This window comes from Euleptes europaea, chromosome 2 (genome assembly GCF_029931775.1).
Source record: "Euleptes europaea isolate rEulEur1 chromosome 2, rEulEur1.hap1, whole genome shotgun sequence".
In the NCBI taxonomy this organism is placed as follows: domain Eukaryota; kingdom Metazoa; phylum Chordata; class Lepidosauria; order Squamata; family Sphaerodactylidae; genus Euleptes; species Euleptes europaea.
In genome coordinates, this window is record NC_079313.1 from 87,538,335 (window position 1) to 87,559,867 (window position 21,533).

At 40.3% G+C, this 21,533-nt stretch overlaps 2 protein-coding genes across 2 annotated transcripts in view; one reads left to right on the top strand and one right to left on the bottom strand.

The window, feature by feature from the left end:
- The window catches only part of PRICKLE4 (prickle planar cell polarity protein 4), a 76,116-nt gene extending 68,285 nt beyond the window's left edge, over positions 1 to 7,831 (top strand). Inside the window, exon 7 of the mRNA XM_056843972.1 lies at positions 7,735 to 7,831. Coding sequence (XP_056699950.1) covers positions 7,735 to 7,745 — 11 coding nt within the window. The 3' untranslated portion in view covers positions 7,746 to 7,831. The remainder of the gene's footprint in view (positions 1 to 7,734) is intronic.
- A 9,722-nt stretch (positions 7,832 to 17,553) lies between these two features.
- The window catches only part of USP49 (ubiquitin specific peptidase 49), a 53,562-nt gene continuing 49,582 nt past the window's right edge, over positions 17,554 to 21,533 (bottom strand). Inside the window, exons 5-7 of the mRNA XM_056843971.1 lie at positions 20,523 to 20,631; positions 18,878 to 19,083; positions 17,554 to 18,030 (exon numbers count right to left, since the gene is read on the bottom strand). Coding sequence (XP_056699949.1) covers positions 17,840 to 18,030; positions 18,878 to 19,083; positions 20,523 to 20,631 — 506 coding nt within the window. The 3' untranslated portion in view covers positions 17,554 to 17,839. The remainder of the gene's footprint in view (positions 18,031 to 18,877; positions 19,084 to 20,522; positions 20,632 to 21,533) is intronic.

The window sequence follows — 21,533 nt, forward strand, 5'->3', positions numbered from 1 at the left end:
AAGAACAACCAGAAAAGGCAACACAAATGTCTGCTGTCCCTTCCTCTTACCTGGCCTGCTCTTCTCTCACCACCATATCTCTCACTACCCCATACCCTCTTGAACGTGGAACCATCCCTGTGGGGGAATTCCAAGTTTAATGAGCTGGATTTTAAGACTCAGAGATACTTTGGAATTAAGATATTATGTAAGTTTCATATCAAACAACAGCAGTAGAGAAAAGGATAGATAAAAGGAAATATATTTGCAAATGGGAGAGAGAGCTAAATTTCAGTTCGTTAGTAGACAACTTAGTATTATATAGTCATATGTAAACAACATTCAATTTCTCAGAAATGGTTACAAAATCCCAAAGCCAAACCAGAAACATTCATATTTTCTCAGTGGCACAATTCCTGATGACCAATGACAAAGATGTCAAGCTGACCTGGCAGTACCCATTGCTGCTAAGAGGAAAAGTTCACTTCCCCGCAACTATGCCCAGCTGCTGTTTATTCATATAAGGATGTCATTACACAGCTACTATGTTATAAGGTTCAGAGTCTATATAAAGTTCAAGAGCTTAATGATACTTCTAGCTATTTCTGCTCATGGATAGAATTCTGGGTAAACTTAGGCCTCAATGTCACAATTCCCCTTCATCTCCACCCCATTCTTCTCCTCCAAATACATCCCCTGCCAGCAGGTGAGACAAGGACAAATGTCCACACTTAAACACTACAGTCCAGATACCAGCTCACCTGGATCTGGACAGGACAAACAAGTCCAGGGGCCAACTTCCACATGGTTCTAGACAAGACAGAAACACAAACACAACCAGCTTTCCCCTTGTACAAGACAACAGAGTGGTGTACCCCCCTTCTCTCCTGTACAAAAATGATAGGCCAGGATCAACTTGGCAAAACTAGCAAATCCTAACAGACACGCAAGTTCACAGAAAGGCTGACAGTTCGAGTGACGAGAGCAGGTGTGCCATCGAATCCTGGGATATCAGGGGAACAAGGTACCCCCACTGGCCCTCAAACTAAACAACGCATGTGCAAAGAGCTTATTTCGTGCCATCAGTATGCTGATGACATCCAGTTTTACCATGCTTTAAGTTGTACCAAGATCTTGTAGTCTTGCTGCTTAATTATTGGGACAAACTAGCTGTGATTACAGGCTCTGTGAGAAGAATGTGTGGGTGGTAGGCTTGGGGAAAGGCTATGGAAAAGTAAGTAACAGGCAGTTTAGCTCACTTTATCTGCATGCCCTTTTTGCTCCAAACCCCACACCCCTTATCTGTGCTTTAGATTTGATTGGGTAGAACCAGGTTTAAAGAAATCTTCTTGTTGCCAGTATCAGGTCTGGTCATTGTTGGGGACCTGCTGTTTGCAATATAATTGAAGAAATGCCCAGGCACCATCTCTTCTTAGAAAGGGTCTAGAAAAATGGTGACCCTGAAGATGGAAGCTGAGGACATAGTTTGTGGCCAATGATATCACAGTGTTTTGTGGCAAGTTAATGGCATTTGTGGAGAAAGGCCCTCTACTCAAGAATTCACTCAAATATCTTATTGTGACTGCTCTCTATTCATGTACAGGAGCCTAACTGCAGACTAGTAGCTGGCAGAATAGGAGGCGGATAAAGAAAGGGGCCATCAAGCTCCCAGCACAGAGCACTCAATCTGATTATGCGAATGTGTCTAGCCAAAATAGGAAACTCGGTTACTACCTCATACCCCTGCAGAGTTACACCCAAGGTTGTGGTATGTTGGCCCCTGTACTAGTTTGTGGAGCAGAGCAGGCAGGTATAGCAATTTGGCAAAGCATTTAAACAGCAACACAGGTACAGAGTGCTAGACATACAACTCCATCCAGCAAGAGATAGTCTCAGAGTCATTGGTGGCAGCAGGAACCCAGGATTTGTTTGTTTGTTTCTGGCAACCATGGGGAATGAGGGGAAGGGGTGGTGGAGCCAATTGGAGACTTGGGACAGCCACAGGATTTTTCCAGCCTCAGAAGGAACAGGAGAGGCTTGTGGGTCTGTTCCTTCCCAACATTATTGTGGCATAGTGTACCATTTTGTGATTGAAAGCCCACTTTGTCAGATTTGTGAAATATTATATTCAGTAGGCACAAAGGATTGGATCAAGACCAATTTTTCACTCAATCTCAACAAATTCTCCTCTTTACTACAGTCGCTGTGCCACAGGGTTTTTATTCATGCAGGTCCCATGATTCCCAGTTATCCCCCAGTTATCCCCCCCAATACATAAAGTTGCAAACAGGAGAAGGTGGGGACAGGGATGAGTTAATTCAAATACAGTCCAGAAAGCTGAGTTTTCCAGGACATAGGTGTGCTTTACTATATTGCAGAGCACATATTAAAACAAGATCTAGTTTTAAAAAGTAAATGGTCCCATCATAGTTGGTATGGACCACTAGCCATTGAAGTATTAGAAAAGTAGGATAAAGTAGCAAAGTGGGGCCTAATCATGTAAGTTTGCATGCCCTCTGCATGTTTGCCCTGGTCCTGTCAATCAGACATTCTCTAGCTGTTTTGAGCTTGGGACTTAATCCCCAAGTGCATGTGGGTTCAGTTTAGGTTTGCCAACCTCCAGATAATAGCTGGAGATCTCCCGCTATTACAACTGATCTCCAGCCGATAAGAGATCAGTTCATCTGGAGGAAAGGGCTGCTTTGGCAATTGGACTCTATGGTATTGAAGTCTCTCCCCTCTCCAAACCCTGCCCTCCTCAGGCTCCGCCACAAAAACCTCCCACCGGTAGTGAAGAGGGACCTGGCAACCCTAGCTCAGTTTGGATTAGGACCATGATACAAGAAGAAAGGGCACTTCAGCCGTTCCCCTCCATACCTTTTTCTTGAAATGGCCCAGGAAGCTGATATTTGACCATTGGTGACACTTATTTGTACTAATGGGCTATATGTTGGTATAAGTGGTATACAAAAAGTATTCTTTTGGAGATAGTAGAAATATGCCTCCAGATTACTGCAGAACTGTACCAATGGGTGGATCTGGTAGAGCAGGAGGGCCCCCCAAATAGGATAACCATTCTGTATGGCTCAGCCATTTTCTCCAGGCCAATTGATCTCAGTAGTCTGGGGATCAGTTGTAATTCCAGGAGCTCTCCAGGCCCAACCTGGAGGTTGGCAACCTTATGGCACCTTCATTCTCTCTTTATTTGCTTGCAGGCGTGGGAGGGGAACTTTATTGTCGCAGCTCCGTGCTCGTCATAAGCCAACAAGCGAAGCGATGCTTAGTATGTACTTCCTATCCTGTAGATGCCTTGGTCACAGCCTGTGAAGCAAACTCACTCCCCTACAACCGGTGTAACTGATGACGTAGAAAATGTGGTGACGTGACGCTGGTTTTAAAGAAGAGAGCTCGGTGTGGTTAGCCGCCCTGAGGCCGGCATTGCCAGGGGAGGGCGAGATATAAAATTACTGTTATTATTATTAATAATAATTATTATTAATTATATTTATAAATAACAATAACAAACTCCCTCCCTTGTCGAATTCAATGCCAGAGGGATCGCGCGCATCTTAAAAGTGAAAGCAGCTGTTCAAATATGCATGCATAATTATGCATGCATAATTATTAATTATTTTTTATTATTTTTATTTTCTTCATTTAATATATCAGCATATACATCAACATCTATTTACTAAAAAATTGATAAAGTAGTAAAAAATAACAAAAATAGTAATTTAAACTTAAAACTTAAAAGGACTTCCCCCTCACTCTTTTCCATCTAAAAATAAATTGTAGATACTTTTGCTAACAAAATTAATCCCCATATTGTTTAATTAAAATATACTTATCTTATTAAAATTTGTAATTTCAATACCTTAATGTAACCATCATCCAAAGTATAAAAAAGGGATTAAACCAAAGAATATCCTTTAAACGGTCCCATTAAAAATTGGTTTTCACAGTAAATTCTCCACGCCTCCCATTCCCCCCCAAAATTGTTCATTATCGTTCTGATTTATCAAAGCTGTAAGTTTCGCCATCTCTGTCAATTCCAGCATCTTATTGATCCAGTCATTTTTGGTCGGTATCTCGCCAGACTTCCACTTGGATGCATATATCTGAAGAAGTGAGCTGTGGCTCACGAAAGCTCATACCCTACCAGAAAATATTATTGTTAGTCTTTAAGGTGCTACTGGACTCTGGCCCTTTTTGACTACTGCAAACAGACTAACACGGCTACCCACTGTGAATTATATCAAGAAAGTTCGATGAATAAAAACAGTATCTGGTTTAATTATTATTATTAATAATAAATTTAATCATTTAACCACAATACATAAATATTTAATAATAATTAAATTATTTAAATAATAAGCGAGAAGAGAAGCGCGCGCATATTTGAACAGCTGCTTTCCCTTTTGAGATGCGCGCGATCCCTCTGGCCTGGAACCCAGCAAGGGAGGGAGTTTTGCCGTATTCAGCAACCACTTCTCCGACGCTTTCCCTCCCCCTGGACCAGCTCGGAAGTGCCGCGTGAATTTCTGCCGGAAGTGACGTTTGTGACAGCGCCAACCGGAGGGCGGTTCCTGCCTCGAGAAAAGCACGCGCCTAGCGTGGAAGCGAGGCGGCCGCGAGCATGGCTCCGAGCGGGCAGGCGGCGGTGGCGGCCAGCGGCGGCTCCTCTAGCGCGGTGACGCCCGAAGGGCTGCGCGGCTGGGCCCGGGGGGCCTACCGCTTCGTCACCGACCGCAGTGATTTCCGTAGGTGGGTGTTGCCTGGCGTTTCTGAGGGAAGGGACGTGACGGGAAATCCCGCCGGCGAAAGGCGTTTCGGGAGGCTAAGTAAACCCCCGTTATTTGGTGTCTTAAAGGGCTTTCGCAGTGGCTCGGGTATGTGACGAGGGCGATTGCGCCCAGCTGTGGCAGCCTCAATAACAGACTCGCGCGACATCTTAAAAGTTTTATTGGGCGCAAACGCACGGTCGCTGGAGCCTCCTTTCTTCCCTGTTCCAGCCAGGATTCGAACAGGGAAGAACGTTCGTGCGTTCGATCCTGGCTGGAACAGGGAAGAACGTTCGTGCGTTCGATCCTGGAACGTTCGTGCGTTCGATCCTGGAACGTTCGTGCGTTCGATCCTGGAACGTTCGTGCGTTCGATCCTGGCTGAATCCTGGCTGGAACAGGGAAGAAAGGAGGCTCAAGCGCCCGTGCGTTTGCGCCCATTGTCGCATACACTCGTGTTAATTGGCGTTCACCTCAATACGGGAATGAAGTGTGTTCGCATTGATCAGAGGTCGTTATGTAAAATATGCATGGGCACAAATAGGAAGAAAGAAAAAAGCCTCGGGAGGGCTGTTGCGAAATTAGGCGCTGCGATCAAGCGAGGTGTGCGTGTTGGAATCAAAATCGCCACCTGAAAGTGCGGGTTCAATAGATCCGTCGACCCGACCAGGTGTGATGGAAGAACTGTAGCATGCTTTAGGACTTACCCTAGAGCAATTTCTGGCTTGATTTTTACACACACCCATGTGTATGAACATCTTTATCTTTGTATTTAGTATACAGTAAATGTGCTTTCAGTCTCCTTTCCGTTTTTGAACTGCCATCACGCTTGTGCCCTGCCAGCCTTCATCAAGTTTTCTGAGGCTGCAGGAACGGCAGGTAGTTGCATGCTTCTTCAGCCTACCCTTTATGCTCACTCTGCTTCCTTATTTCTAGCATATTGAGATTTGGTATATTTTTGGTACAATACAATACCTTTATTGGCATCTTGAAGTAATAAAACATGCCGAACAGCTGGCATATTTTTGGTATATATCTGAGGTTCCCACATACAAGCATGTTTGTGGACTCTTGTGTTTTACCTGCACAGCAGTAAGACCAGGATGGCAAGTTATTCTCAATTCTCATTGATCACTGAATCAATATGTTGTAATCCAGTAATCTTCAAGTGGATTGCGGAGCTCTAACTGCAGGATCATAAGCCCTTCCAAGATGCCTTTTTAAATAAGATCTCCTAAAAGTGTGTATGCATATAGTGCAAGGGTGCTGTGCCTCCTGCCTCTCTTTGTAGTCACACCGAGAAGAGCAGCCAAACAGCAAGGCAAGGTCAGTCAGTGCAGGGGGGGCCGGGGGGCACATTCTTTAAGAGATGCACAAGACTGGTCCCTCCTTTTTGTTGTCACATGACTTAATGCCACATACTTGCCTTTAGGGGATCCCATTCTGACACGGTGATGAGTGTGGGTGCCAGTTGTGGAAAGGTTGAAAACTGTTGTCATTTAGTTAAGGACTTTTCCAGAATAGCTGAAATAGTTCCTTTAGTTCCCTGGATGTCAATAACCAATATTTAATATTTTTCAGTTGCAGTGCAACGCATGTCTATTCAGGACACAAATTTATGGTCACCTTTTTTTATGAATGTGCTGACTTAATTGATCTAGTGTCTGTAGCTATATTTCTCTGGATAAATAATGGCTTCATTGTCTACAAAATTGTAGTTTGTAAGAAGAAAAATTTGCCCCATTTTAAAAGAAACATTACCTCATTTCTGACCACAAACTCCTGGCCTTAGGACAGGTGTGCGCAAGAGCTGAAATTAAGCAGAGGGTGATTGATTTAGAGACAACTGGACATCATGGCTGCTCCTGGATTCATCTCACCTGAAAATGTTTGATATATAGCAGCCCTGGCTGCTTATTTATACTTTTTGGAATCTAATAAGGCCAGGAGGGCATTTACACTAGCCAGAAGTAATACCTTACCCTCTGCAGTACTGGAGGGAAGATTCAAGAAAATCCCTTTTAAACAGAGACTATGTGTCTGCCCACAAAAAGAAATAGAATCGATTGAGCACCTGTTATTCGAGTGTACCTTACACAATCAAATTCATAGCGAAACTATCGGTCCATTGCTAGGTTTCCCAGATGTAATAAAATTAGACTTGAATATCTTCTGTCAGATAAGAACCACCAAATGACACAATTGGTTGCCTGGTTTTACACCCAGGTCCATAATCACAGAAAAATTGAGAAGGGCCTTTAATTCTGAAGAGTGGCAGAGATTTTAGTTCGTGAAATGACTCAATCTCTAGTATTTGCCCAGGAGAATGTTAAAGTGTTAAATTGCTGACAGATATGTGTAGTTTTAGCTGGTATCTATTAGGACTATCCTGTGTTTAAAAGATCATTTGTATATAAATTTTATTCTTTCTGTAATTAATGTTTCCTTTATATACCTATTGGTCTTGGATTGTAATAATAAAGAATAAAGAACTACCTCATTTCTGAAATTTGTGTATAAACAAAAGATTATGAATGTTTACAGTTCCTTTGCAGAATCTGATATGGGAAAAGTTGAGATCTGAAAGAATGCTGTGTTCTGCTTATTACTTATTACTCATATAGTTAATGTTTGGAAAATATAACAGCTGGTAATAGAAAATTAGCAGCAGGAGCAAACAAATGCATTCCACCTTTGTGCATACTTCATTAACTACAACAAGGGAGGGAAGAGAATATGGGACGGGTTCTAACCAGCAGGTCTTTTCCTCAGCAGGTAGCAAAGAACTGTGCATCCCCCCTCCCACAGCTTTGGCATATGCTTGGCCATTAAGACTGTTTGACTGTGATTATGTGTCCTTCCTTACAATTACTTATATCTGGTATTAACGTCTTCAGGCAGGAAATCCTCCAGCGGTCTTGTGTGTAAGCAAACAGTGACATCCACTAATCACTAAACCTTTGAATTTGTCTCAGGAACCTCATAGTTAACCTGGGTCTCTTTGCTGCGGGAGTTTGGGTAGCCAGAAACTTAACAGACATCGATTTGATGGCGCCCCAGCCCATTGCGTAGCAGAGGAGGTGAGTAGTCAGGATTATGTGGGTAATTTGACTCCTTGCATTAATAGTTAATTGAGGTCTTGAATAAATGGGATGTGTTCTGTGCAGCAAAAGCTTCCCTAAATATGAGTGATTTGGGTAGACTCTTGGGTTCCTAATGCAATTCCACAAAACTAAGCTGTTATGACTCATTTTTGGGAGGACTGAGTGTTGTCCCCTTTATTTGACAAAAGAATTGTTTATTACAAAAAATTGGATTAGAACTTTAGTCTAATTTTTGCACTTTTGAAGCTTTTCCTGTTTACAAGAATACTAGAGACTGCTATTTCCCCTCCCCCTCCTATATTTCTTTATTAAAACCAGACTTTAGTTCCAACTCTTGTTTCAAAACTATGAACATAGTTTAAAGCACCTTTAATTTCAAGGAAATTTCCAAAATCTGGAGGTGTCATAACAACACAGTTCAACTTACATTTTGCCACTGAACAACTCAAAATCACTTTAAACTTGGACTTGCCTTTGACTTCTGTTGAGTAATTTATTTCTATTTATGTTTATTGCTGGAAACTCCATACAGGAAAAAAAAATACTGGTGGACCTTGTTGACAAAATACATTAAGTGGAACAGATTTCTGTGGCATAACCAAAACATTACTGAGAGTTCTTCGAATATTTTGAAAGCTTGTTACACTTGAGGTCAGAAAAAGGGCTTGCTAAATATACATGTCATAAGGAAGGCATTCTGATTTATGTTTCACTTACCCAAGTTTGCCTAAAGAGAGATACATTAACTTGGATTTTGTGTTCATAAATGAATGTTAGCACTATGTTGCAGTAGTTCTGAGTCAACACCCCTGATGACAATGGATCTTGTGTTCATAAATGAATGTTAGCACTATGTTGCAGTAGTTCTGAGTCAACACCCCTGATGACAATGTATAGCAAGCAGTGTTGTCTCCTTCCTTAAAATGGATGGCCTTGAAACATTCAGCCGCCATTTCTTCATATTAGCTAAATCCCTCTTTGCACAGTATTTATTTCCTGGCAGGGTGTGGAATTTTGGAAAGCACACTGATTACTTTTATTTCTCCATCCTACAAGTCTACTCTAAACTGATGCATCACTAGGTTTGGGGAGGGGCAGTGGCTCAGTGGTAGAGCCTCTGCTTTGCATGCGGAAGGTCCCAGGTTCAGTCCCCAGCATCTCCAGTTAAAGGGACTAGGCAAGTAGGTGATGTGAAAGACCTCTGCCTGAGATCCTGGAGAGCTGCTGCCGGTCTGAGTAGACAATACTGACTTTGATGGACCAAGGGTCTGATTCAGTATAAAGCAGCTTCATGTGTTCATGTGTAAGTTACTATTGGATATGAAATTTGAGAAAATGTCAGTCTAAAACACCACTACATTTTCCAGACAAGTTTACACGGCAATAAAGAGCTAGAAATTTGAAAATGGTTAGTTACACAAAACTCTTAACTCTTGGTGCTTTTAACACTTGGGTTATGATTTTTTTTGGGGGAAACGATGAGTTGTCTACTTGTGCAGGACAGCATCAATTTAACCTTCTGATTCTTATAATACTTAATTACAGATGAAAAGGAAGTTGATCTGCATCAAGTCTGAAGACTTTCCCTCTTGCTGTATGACCAAATGGGTTGTGACGATCACTGTGTTGGATATAGATGTGATGTTACCTGCCTGTTCTAAAGAACTGAGGCAACAGCAGCTCTTGAAGTCTAATCTTTACAAGGAGGACTGGAAAAAAATCACTGTAACAACATTGTATATACATTTCGTTTTGGTACATTAAGTTCATGTGCTTGGGAACAATTCTTGATTGTAGGTGGCAATCTAGCACCCTGCTGTATTTTGCCAAAAGCCAGTTATTTAAAATATGTTAACTTTTACAGATGAAATTAGCTTCTGTACTAACAGTTTAACAGATTGTGAACTGATGTATAAATAAAGACATGCCAGTGCATTGAACTTTTTCTTTTTAATAGGAAATTTCAGCTTACAAAAACAAGGTAAAAAGAGTAAAGATTTACAAAAATCATAAAAACATGATTCATATTTCACACTCAAAGAGGAAGTAACAAGCCCAGTCCCATGTGTTTAAGTAGGACCTTAGCTATTCATAGGGAAAATACATTTTGAAAAGGCCTAGGTGAGCCTGAATTATGAACAATTTTCTGCCAGCATAAAGGTTGTGTGGTGCTATGGATTATGATTGTATGACTTGTGTGGAAAATAAACTGTTTAGTGTTGCATAGCATTTTGATGCCTTAGATTACTTTCTATTGCCTTTGAAGTTACAGGAAACCACTTGTTAATGAAGTACTGTAAAACAGGAGTCAGGATGCTGTTTCTTTCACAGAAGAACACCATTACAATGAGCATCTTAAAGTTCCTTATAACAATAGGATGATTCTTCCTTTACAATATGATCATTAGAGCCTTTTTGGGGTGTGTGTGTGCGTGCGCTAAATAGATCATAGTTCAACAGAGCATTTCTACTTAAGACTTCAGATTCCACCACAGGGAATAAGTGAATTGGTCCTACTAGGATAAAATCTGCCTGTCAGGAATAGTGATACTATTTGGATGGAAAGAAAACAAGATAATGCACCATTAATTTGGCTTTGACAGATAATTTCAATCTGCTGTTTTACATTTGTTGCATGATGGTTGATTTATATTTATAAGATATTAAACCCAGCAACATATGAAAGAGCAGTAGCTGTATTTTTAAAATAATTATGCACTGAGTTGGCATAAGCCAGCTAAATGAAGTTAGAACAAGCCATATCCTCCCTAATACCAACCCCCCCAAGAGACAGGCTTAGCCCCACTGCCAGTTTGTGAAGTGAGTCTGCTTAAGTAATTTACACCACACACTAGTAAGCTGAAATATGATGGCAGGCATTTTTGTCAGATTCTTACAAATCACTAGTATTCTTCTGTATTTAACACCCCCCAAAAATAGATAAATGGTGTGGACTACTTTTCCAACATGTTGGGTAACTTTGCATTAAGAAAAATGAATGGCTTCATAAAACTTCTGTAAGAAATTTCATTATGAAGCTGGGGTGATATTATAGGAAGGTACTGCCTTTTCAGAAGAGTTCTACTGGCCTATCTTTGTGCCCAATGAATTCTGAAATCTTTTTCAAGCACTTCAAAGATAATAGCGGCTTTCTACACAGTGTTTGAAAAAGAAGTAACCTGTTTTTTGCCAATTGCATTTTCAGATTAATTAGGCTAGCCCTCTAGCACTTGGTGGGTGGTGGCAGCCGGGAGGAGGCTACAAACTCAAATCTATCCACCTTCCTCTGCAACACCTGCCAGTAAGGGTATTGGCTACACTCCGTTATTGTGGCTCACTGATTGCCTTACTTCTTACTGCACATGTCAGTAATGTCACTCCTATGTGTTGACAGTTGTGACATTGCAGATATTTTTTTTTAAATGCATTTCTCAAAGAATCTGCATGCAGTGGCTATAAGGATGCATTCTACAGTTTGAGTCATTCATAAAACCCTGAACGGGATTAGAAAACCTGTTCCCCCAAGGTTTTATATGCTAGATTCTTTCATTACAAACTAGTTCTTGCCGTGAGTAGAACAGCACTGGATGCCAAAAATTCATTATTCAGTCTAATGCATTTTTTTCATAAAGCAGATTTACCAACCTACTTTGGGGTTTTAAACTATTTGTTGGAATAGAAGTTGCAAGACCTGTTTACTTGATTCAAGATTGCTGGTTACAATCATGAGAATCAATATCCTTTCAAAGCACAGAAAGGTGGTGAGGGAACTGAGCTGCCTTGTACTTGTTCCTCTCCACCCCCACCCCCCCACACACGGTGGTAATTAGCAGGACATCCTGATAGTCAGAAGCTGTGAATACTACTGCTCTCACTTTATCCATGCTCTTAAACACTTGGTTTATATTATTTGAATTAACTGTACATTTTCAAGTCTCTTTCCAGGTTACTGTATATTAAACATAAAAAAGACATGATCTATAAATGTACATCACAGTATTTTACTTTACTGAGGGTATGCTTAAAATTTTCCCCATGCTCCAATGTGAGTTAAATGTACTCAGTCAGCTTTTTCCTTCTGAGTCTGTTTATGACTTCCTTCAGTAGATGCATATTGAAACACTACAACTGTGCCTTCATCTTCTAGTTAAGATGCTGACAGATATTCCTAGATACATCTGAGAGCAGGTGCTGGATCTGATATTAAAGAAGCAATATTCAGATTCTCTAAGCACCTTTACAAAATGAAATTTACCTTCTCTAAGCCCAACTATATATATGCATTTTCTGTGCTGCAGTCTAGGGGTCCCCAACTCTTCTGTGCCTGTAGGCGCATTTGGAATTCTGACACATCATGGTGGGCACAACAAAATGGCTGCTGCAGTAGGCGGAGTCAGCCACAAACTTATTGCCACAGCTTAATTTCACTAAACAGTGTAGATCCCTGTGTTGTAGTGGCAGCTGCTGGCAAAGAACTATTTTGTAAAAATCTACACAGCCAATCAAATCTCCAGTAATCAATGGGAAGTCTTGCTGGTCAAAAGGCCTACCTGGCCCCACCAACTTCCTACAAACACTCAGTGGGAACCAGAAGAGGTGTCAGGGGCCGCTATGGTGTCCCCAGGCACCACGTTGGAGATCCCTGCTGTAGTACTACCTGCATCAAGGACTAATCAAGTTGCTGGAACTCTGTAGTAGTACCATGGTAAAGAAAATGGTTATCTTTGTGAGGCATCAGTGATTTTATGAGCCTGTTAAGTGCTGTTAAGAGGAACTCCAGGTGCTTTTTACCTTCCTCACCACACACAGTACTTGGCAAAGTACTTGCTTAGAGAAGTAATCCTACTTTGAAGTAGTATTTACTAACCAAGATTTAAAATATAAACCCAAATTATGAACTGCTTTTGAGCAAGTTATTTGCATTATTAGAAATAGTCTTTAGACACACAATAAGATACAACAAGTTGCTGGTACAAACTGTTTTTCCATTCACATCCAGATATGTAATGTAAAAAAGCCAATGGTACTAAAGTATTGTAAAGACACAGATTTGGGAGAACAGAAAACACTCCAAAAACCTTAAAACTTGTGTCCCATGCAAAATGTAATTAGATACAAGGCACCAACTTTTTCATCTTTAAAAATTTGTTCACAAAGCTTTATCGGTAGGCAAAACTAATTCCATCCCAACTCACTCCATTCATACAAATTATTTTCAGTCTGCAATACTGTTTGAACGTGGCTGAAGTTTGGGGCGGGATTTTGCTGACAGTAAAAAACTCGCTAATTTTCTCTCAGATATACCTGGCGCGCACATACACACACAGCATATGGAATTTTACAATCAGAAAGAGGCCTCCTCTATATCAAAGTATATCAGAAAACATTTATGCTTTTTAAAAGTCTTGTGAGTCCATAGGACACATTTAACATCATTTCCATTTTTTCCTACATTTTAACATGGGTATGTATGTCATGGTTTCCCTGAAGTGGATAAAAACATCTAGTCTGGAAGCAACACAAAGGAACATTACAATTTGATAGGGTAGTATGCTGGGCTATTGTCCTAGCTTATTTGCTTGGTTTATCAAGTCAGTAATGTTTTCCCAACTCCCATAGCGGGCCTCAAATACAAAAGGATTTCGTGAAAAATTCAGTCTTTCCTCACAAATTTAAAGACTAAGATGAAGTTAAGAAAAACAGGCTGCAATTTAGTACTAAGGCTGTGCATTAAACTAAAACTAGGTCTGTGCACTCCTGGGGTTACAAATACTGAGGACAGTATTTTTCAAAGATCCCCTTTTTTTGTTAAAGATTAAAGATGGTGAGATTCAGGGTGGAGAGACTTCCTACACTCAACATCGGGCTGACTCAATGCCAGCATCCTGATGCAAGTTCTTTCTCCACTCAATCTTCTGTTTGGCAAGGCAACTCACAAGGTGATGTCATGGTACAGGTTAGTGTACCTAAACATAAGGAGAGGAGAACTTGACAAGAGGATGCTATTTTTGTCTGTTACAGGCAGTTCTGTCCTCAGGGAAAGGGAGCAGGCAATAATGAAAGTGCCCCAAACTTACTGAAGGAGCATTATACACTACTTAAAAGACCTGTAATTTTGGTCATTGGCTCCTTGCCTTGAAATAATTGCACTGTTAATAAAATGCTTAGCCTCTTAAGATTCCTTGACGTACTGTATTTCATTGCTCCACCCTTTTTGCTTTCCAGAAACAATTTTAGCTGTGTGGATAGAACTAGTTTTGCTCTTTCACAATGGTAAGACTGTTACTACTTTTAAATGTAGTTAATTTTCTTGTAGCCTGCTCCCAAGCATGTTTATGTGGAATAAACCATTCTGAGTGTGGTGGGACTTGCTTCCTGGTAAACATGCTAGGATTGTAGCCTTAAGAAAAGCGGAACCACTTAGGTGCTTTGGGGTCATACCGTACCAGAATCTGTTCACTTGTAACCTTGTGCATACAACCTTGTAATTGAAACACTTCTCTGTAATAAATGTAATCAGGATCAGGGATTACTTAACATATGTGCAACACATAAGAGATAAAAGTGGCTGGGAAAATTAACATGGGAAGACACGGCCAAAGTTTTACTCTGTTGGGTTTCCATTATAACAGTGAGAATGCAGCTATCACGAGAAGTCAGCTGTAATTTAATTTTCTGTCAACCAGGACACTTTAAAACAGTGTACAGCATATCAAGAGCACTGCTTGCAGTAGACAGATATAAAAAGAAACAGCATAAAAATACTATATGTTATCGCTTCCAAATAAAAGCTAATTATTAGGAACCTCACAGTGTTGGAAACAGCAAGCTTATTTCAAAGTACAAGTACCTCCTTCCTTACTACAGTAAATTTTAATTACATGTTTTTCCACATTGAATGTTATTACTCATAAGATGCCACTAATGTCCGAATCTGCTTGAAGAAATATGATGAATTCATGGCCACTATTACGTCGCCCAGCTCCAATATTGATGTCTCCCCTTTTTATGCATCTAATTTAGGTGTTATCCAAGTAGCAGGGTCGCAATGTGCACCTTCACATTGCAGACAAATAGCTCATGAGAGTAATCTACGCAGTGTGAAAACAAAGCTTTACCTATTGATTTCTGCGCAGAAAAATACCACCAAGAGGGACTAGAGCAGGTTAGAGTTCTTTTGGCAAGTTGATGATCTTAATAGTAAAAATCTGGCTTCACAGCAGTGTTACTATACTATCATCATTTGTATAGATTCTTTTTAAAATTTAAAATAGCAATCATAATGCTGGACAGTTGGGCTTCATTAACTAAACTTACTAAGGATGTTTCCAAATAAAAACCTTTCCAGTGTTCTGATTCATGGTACCCAGTACTTGCAAGCTACATGAGGGCTGTGATAATCTCTGCTAGTCTAAACCACAGACCCATGGAATAAACATGTATGGCACAGTCCAAGATGTGTGCAAAAATCCTATGCTACCTTTCCCCTCCACTTCCAGATAGTGGTAAGAAGGAAACTGGTGCTGTCTAAAAAAGCCCTTAGAGTTGTTCCTTTCTTTTGCCATTCAGTTTTTATCATGAAGCTGTTGATGGATTGTAAAACAGTAAGAACAAATTGACTTTTTAAGAGATAAATGTTTGTTCAGCCAAAAGGCTAAAGAAACAATGGATTTTAAAGGGTGGGTAAATGATAACTACAGGAAACATGTCTGAAAATCCTGCATATGCTGGATCCCTGCCCATCATCTAGCTTGTCATATATCATCTACTCACATGCTAGGATCTGGCTTTTGGCAGAGTGATACAAATGTAACTTTAGCATTTGCCATCATACTTTGAAAAATAAATTCAATGCATGGCAGTGGGTAGGCCTAGCTGACCACGGGTAGGAATCAGCATCTGCACTGCATAGCAGACTTGGCGAAGAGGCATTTGGCTGGGATCATTCCCCTTGCACTTCTCTCCAGCCACTGAAGAGTTTTCCCTCTGCCCTGTGCGCAAGGTCAATGTTTTTCAAGGAGCACTGACACGTGTGAAAGTGTCAGTGGTAGATGAAGCCAGCGGTGCTACAGATGAAAGAATCTGCAGTGGCCAAAGAGAAACGTGAGGGGAGCAGTGTTGGGATCGAAGCCTGGGTTTTCCCGAAAGTGTTTCCTAGAGCCTAAAACATACACGGGCATTGCTCTAACAAAGGAACCCAATGGCAGATAAAGTGATACCTAATCATTACAACTGCAAGATTAGCTTTATCATAACATTTTAAGATGCTTAATATTTATAGCAACTAGATCAATCTCCATTGGCTATACAAGGGGGCTCCATACATATTCAGCCAGGTTTAAATTGCCCCCTTTCTCTATGAGAAATTAGGTATTCCCTATTACAGCAAAGCCAAGACAAAAAATGAAGAAAACAAAAACAAAATCCCCTCCAAGCCTAGCTACAAAATCAACAAAATTTATATATATATATCATGTGCTGTACCTTTGAGTATACAATGTATGAGTGTTTATAACTATCAACACTCCCAGATTTGAAAAAAAGCAAGTTGTCCAGCTACACCGAAATCAGTATTCAAGTATGCTCTTTCTGCAGAACTGTAGCAGCAGTAATCACAAAGATCAGCAACTGCTCTAGCCCTAATCCAAATTACCACAGATACCAAATAGTATTGATAACCCTGTCAGTGACTGCATGCACACAATCAAAGTACTGTATGGGAATGCCACAACCTCACAATATGGAGGTAGCTTTCTGTAGTTGTATGCCAATTTTTACTCCACAAATATTAGAACTGGGGGAGGGAGAGGAATAGGATGAATACAATCCGCCGTTGATTCAAATGGCACATTCTTCTATATGTGATTCTAACCCCCCCAAACACACACACACTTGAGTAGTGGTGATTTTAAAGGGGAAGAAATTCAAGGCATTGCCCGTCAGGGACTGTTTCCCCCTTTATCTGCATGATTACTGCTATATCCCTGATCATCCTTCTCAGCACATGAGATAAACATTTGACTAAGAGCTGATATGTTATGATAGCAGCAGCTGAAAAAAAAAAAGGATTCATAATTCAGGAAACCTATTTTTCAATTGTAAAACCAAATGGATTCCTATGATCACTTATTTCATGGGGTGATCATCCTGTGATAGCTGACAATGAAAGCTTAGCAGAAAACTTTGAAAGGCCTAGCTTCCCCATCAATTGCTACAATTGTCACATGGGGAATGAGTGAATTCAAGCTGAGCGTGTGTCAGATTTTCAGTATTTCTTGTAAGGTGAAGAGGAGTTGATTCTATAATTTTTAGCAAAGACCTAAACTGAAGTATATGGTATATTCCCAATGTTCCAAAATATTTCCAGACTTCATCTGTTTCCAACAAACTAGAATGACTGCAGGGGTATCAAAAGGACAGCACATTTTGCTAGCATAAAAAAAAACAACTTAGGGAGGTCTGGTACAGTACAACGCCATGTACCCAAGTTATGGTGGACCAGAAAAGACAGAATAAGTGGGGGCAAGTTATTTACACCCAAAGGTGCAACAACTGTTCATCTCAACAAGAGAGCAAGGATTAAATGGGATTCTACTGTACCTGTGCATTCTTCTGGAGGAATTTATGCATATGGCCAGTTTGATGGCTTTGTATCCTGGTTGTATACAGAAAGCTGGATTCCCCTATTTTTCCATGCCACATTAGACTTATCTTTGAAAGATGATAGATGGTCCAAGACATTGAGGCTGTTACTCTTTGCTTTGTTTAGAAGAGGAAAGGGTTTACAAATACATTTGTCTCTTTAAAAAAAATGTTCTGCTACAATCTCATAGAACAGAGTTGCACACAGTAAGAGGCCCACTTTTTGAGACCGTGGATCCAAATAATTCCTGCAGCAGTATTTGTTCCTGCCAAGATGAGTGAACTCCAAAGGTTTTTAAAATGAACCAGCTGATTGAGACAGTAATGCTTCCTTTCAGGGGAGTGTCAGTCTTCTGTCTTTATCGTTGAGTTTGGACGGCACCTGAGCTTGAAGTTGTGTTTCTGAGATACTTGCTTTGCCCTGCACAGTTCTTTGAGTATAAAAAAGAATGTAGGCCTGGGTTTTGCATACCTCCTCCACACTACATACATTCAGTTTGGAGTCATTGCAGTGGACCCAAAACCCTAAAAAGGAGTGGAAAAACAAGTATATTAATTCCAAGACCATATCCTGACTGTCTTTGGACTGTTTCACAAACATTTTGGGAAGACAGTCCAAAATCTATTATTTTCTATTGCCCCAGGATCCAAAGACCCATGCAGCTAACTTTATAGACCGAAGAGGCCTTGGGCTTATTTTGCTTTAACTTGGCCAGCAACTTTTAAAATTGAGGGATTCTCATACAAGCACTTTGCAAAATGCCGTGGTATCTGGTGTTCAATTAATATATGAAAAATCCAGTTAGGTATGCACAGCAGCTTGAACATGGCTACAAGGGGCTCTTTGGATCTCAGCCAGAGATAACACTATGAGATTTCAGCTTCTCGATTTTATAGCATTAGTCTGAAAATTCATTAGAAGAGAATTGCATTGTGAAATATTGTGGTGACATTTTAAAGGTAGATACAAAGAAATTTCAAGAACAAGGGGGATATTTTTGTCCATTCACAGTGCAGACTCCTGGTTTGAAGAAGTCTGCTAGTTAACTTGAGAAGAATAAGCATTCAGCAAGCAAACAGATTAGTTCACTATGGATGTGAGGAAAAAGGGGGAAAGAGAGGGAGAGAGAGAGAGAAACTGACTTAAAAAAAGGGGGGGGGGGAAAGCAAGCAACGCAAGTCAACTCCAAAGGGCTACAAGCAAGAAAAACCAGTTTCCATCCCTACTGCTTTTAGCAGAAATACTATCAGCACTGTAAAAGTTGAGCAACAAAATTGTAATTTTAATACAGTTTTTCAAGTTTTTTAAAAAATCTACAAGATGCAGTAAGTTTTTTTTAAAAAATCCCCCCCTGGAATAAGGCACACGCACCTCCCTCTGTGTTGTAGCAATATGCCGTGTAATGTCCTGAGCCAAACCCTTTCCCGTGATGCATCACCACAGCCGAGAGGTCATAGACAAAGGTCTCTTTGTCAAGAGAGGAGAGAGTGTCCCTGCAGCAGTAAGGTTCCATGTTTAATACCTGGTCAAAGAGGACATGGACCCCAATCTTCTCACGGTGATTACGTCCAGACCACCTGCAACACAAAGACACACAATCAAAAGGGCTTTTAATCTAGAGGTTTGCGGCAAAGCCACTGAAAGATTTTGTAAACACTGAGGCACTGGGTAGTGACGAGCTCTAAAATACTGTCAAATTTACTGCAGTTCATAAAATAGTCGGTACTGCATATGGTATAAAATTTCTCCAGCAGAGAGCCTATGGGTTTTATCTTGTGTGATAAATTTTGAAAACTGTTCAAATAATTTAAGTATTATTTTAAAATTATTTTAAAACATATAGAACATGAAATACATACAATACAAATTATCCATTATCGCTTCTCACAAAACTCAGTTTATTCCGCTTGTCTTTCCAGATTTGTTCCAGCTTACAAATATCATGACCTTTGAAAAATAGTGTTTAACCGTTCTGAAAAAAATACTTAATTTTCTCAATCCAATCTTTCTTCCATGGAATTGTTCATTTACAAACTCTTGCAAAAAAGAGGCTAGCAGCAAGTGAAGTAAAATAAATCCAGTTTAGAATCAATAACGAGGAAGAGCTCTGTAGTTACTATAGTACATAGTGGCACATTAATAAAACAGTCCTACTGTACAGCTGGATCTAATAAAAGAATCTTCTTTTAAGAATGTATTCAGAATCTTCAAGGAGCCAGAAATGCCAAAAGAAAAAGTGCTGTAAAATTTCATGCCAGAAGAGGCCAGAATTGAGCTCCCATTTCCCATCAGTTTCACAGCAAATGATATATCACAACCAGAGTTCAGAATGACCATCCCTTGGGAGAAATGGATCAGTTTACTCACTTCGGATACGATTTCCATCTCTCTAACAGGCATCAGAATCAGATATATTGGAAGCAGTTGTAGAACATGAGCCAGACAGCTGTTTCCAATGTGTCATTATGTGGCTTCTAATACAAGACAGCAGTAGTTTTGTTGTTACTGCTTTCCATTTAGACTTATTCCATCAATGCTGGGTTGATTCATCCTATATCCATGCCCCAAGATGATGTCAGTGGAAGTTAGTGCCAACATTTAAAAAAGAGATCCCTTCATTGCCCTTCAGGGTCAGGACTACTTGGAAACACTCCAGCTTTCAAAAGTTGAAATTCATTTACAATGAAGAAAAATTAGCAGGACTTCATAAGAACATAACATAAGAAAGGTCCTGCTGGATCAGACCAAGAATTCTACATGTTTTTAAAAAAAGAATTGAGATGTGCGTCCAGACATTAACAGAAACACATTTTGAAGAAACAATACAGTAAAAAAAATCTGAATGCTGTACTTTGCTTGCCAAACAGAATTTTAAAAAGGCATATGGACCACTCTTCTAGTTCTGTTCAAATATGAGGCTACATATGAGTGCCACTCACTGAAATATTTAATAATATAAGATTTTATCCATTTCACGGTTTTAACTATAAAAATGATCCCTCACCCCTCCATTCACCTGAATCGTTTAAGGTGCAGCCGGAGGACCTGAGGTAGTCTGTAGATCATTAACTGCTTTTTAGCTTCACTTAGGATAAGAGGTTTGGGAGAAGACTTCCGTCGTTTGCCTGCATAAAGGAGAAATGCACAAAACAGGTGAGTTTACCGGTTTCCTATTTCAAGAGGAAGAACTGCATGTACAGTCTTCCTTTCAGTTTTAACAAAAGCCAGGGTCTTACAAAGCTGAAACTTGGGTTTCTATTAGCAACTTTTAGTCAGTAAAATTGAACAGGAATTTAATGGAAAATAGGGCTTAGGTCCTACACACTGCCAGCAGGAGGTCTGCTTCTCTCTGCTCTGAGCACCCAAAGGTGATGTCAGGGGGCTGGAGGATCCATGTGGACTAAAAGCCAAACAATGAATGTGGCCGACTGCAGTGAGGAGGGGAGAGCAAGCGTCATCGCCCCTCTTGTCCTAGTAAAGGCCCTTCTGCCTGTGGAAGGCTTCTTGGGCCAGTACAGAGGATGCAGAGGATCTAGTCCTAGTTTTCTTTTTACACGTGAATTTTAAAAAGCACTCTCCCTCTTTTCACACATGCTTTTATCTTGCCCTTCCTCCAAGTGATGCACATTGTTCCCCATTATCCAACTCCATTCTTCTTCCCATCTTATCCAGTCCCATTTTGAACCGTAACAGCAAGAAGTACATTCCGCATCTTTAAATCCCATTGTTTAAACTTTCTCCTCAATGATAGAAAGGAGACATATAACACAACCCTAGGCAGGTTTACTCGCAAGGAAGTCTCTCTCAATTCAGTGGGACTTACTCTACAGTAAGTGTTCAGAATTAAAGACTTAAAGACCTTTAACTTGGGCCTGTTAAAGGTCTCCTTTCCTACTCTGGAAAGGACAGTCCCTCTTGCCTAGTATAATACTCCATGTATTCTGACAATAGTGTTTCACTGACAGCTCCACTGATCCAGCAGTTCATTATCTTATTAATATAAACTGTAGAAGTATACAATTTGTAC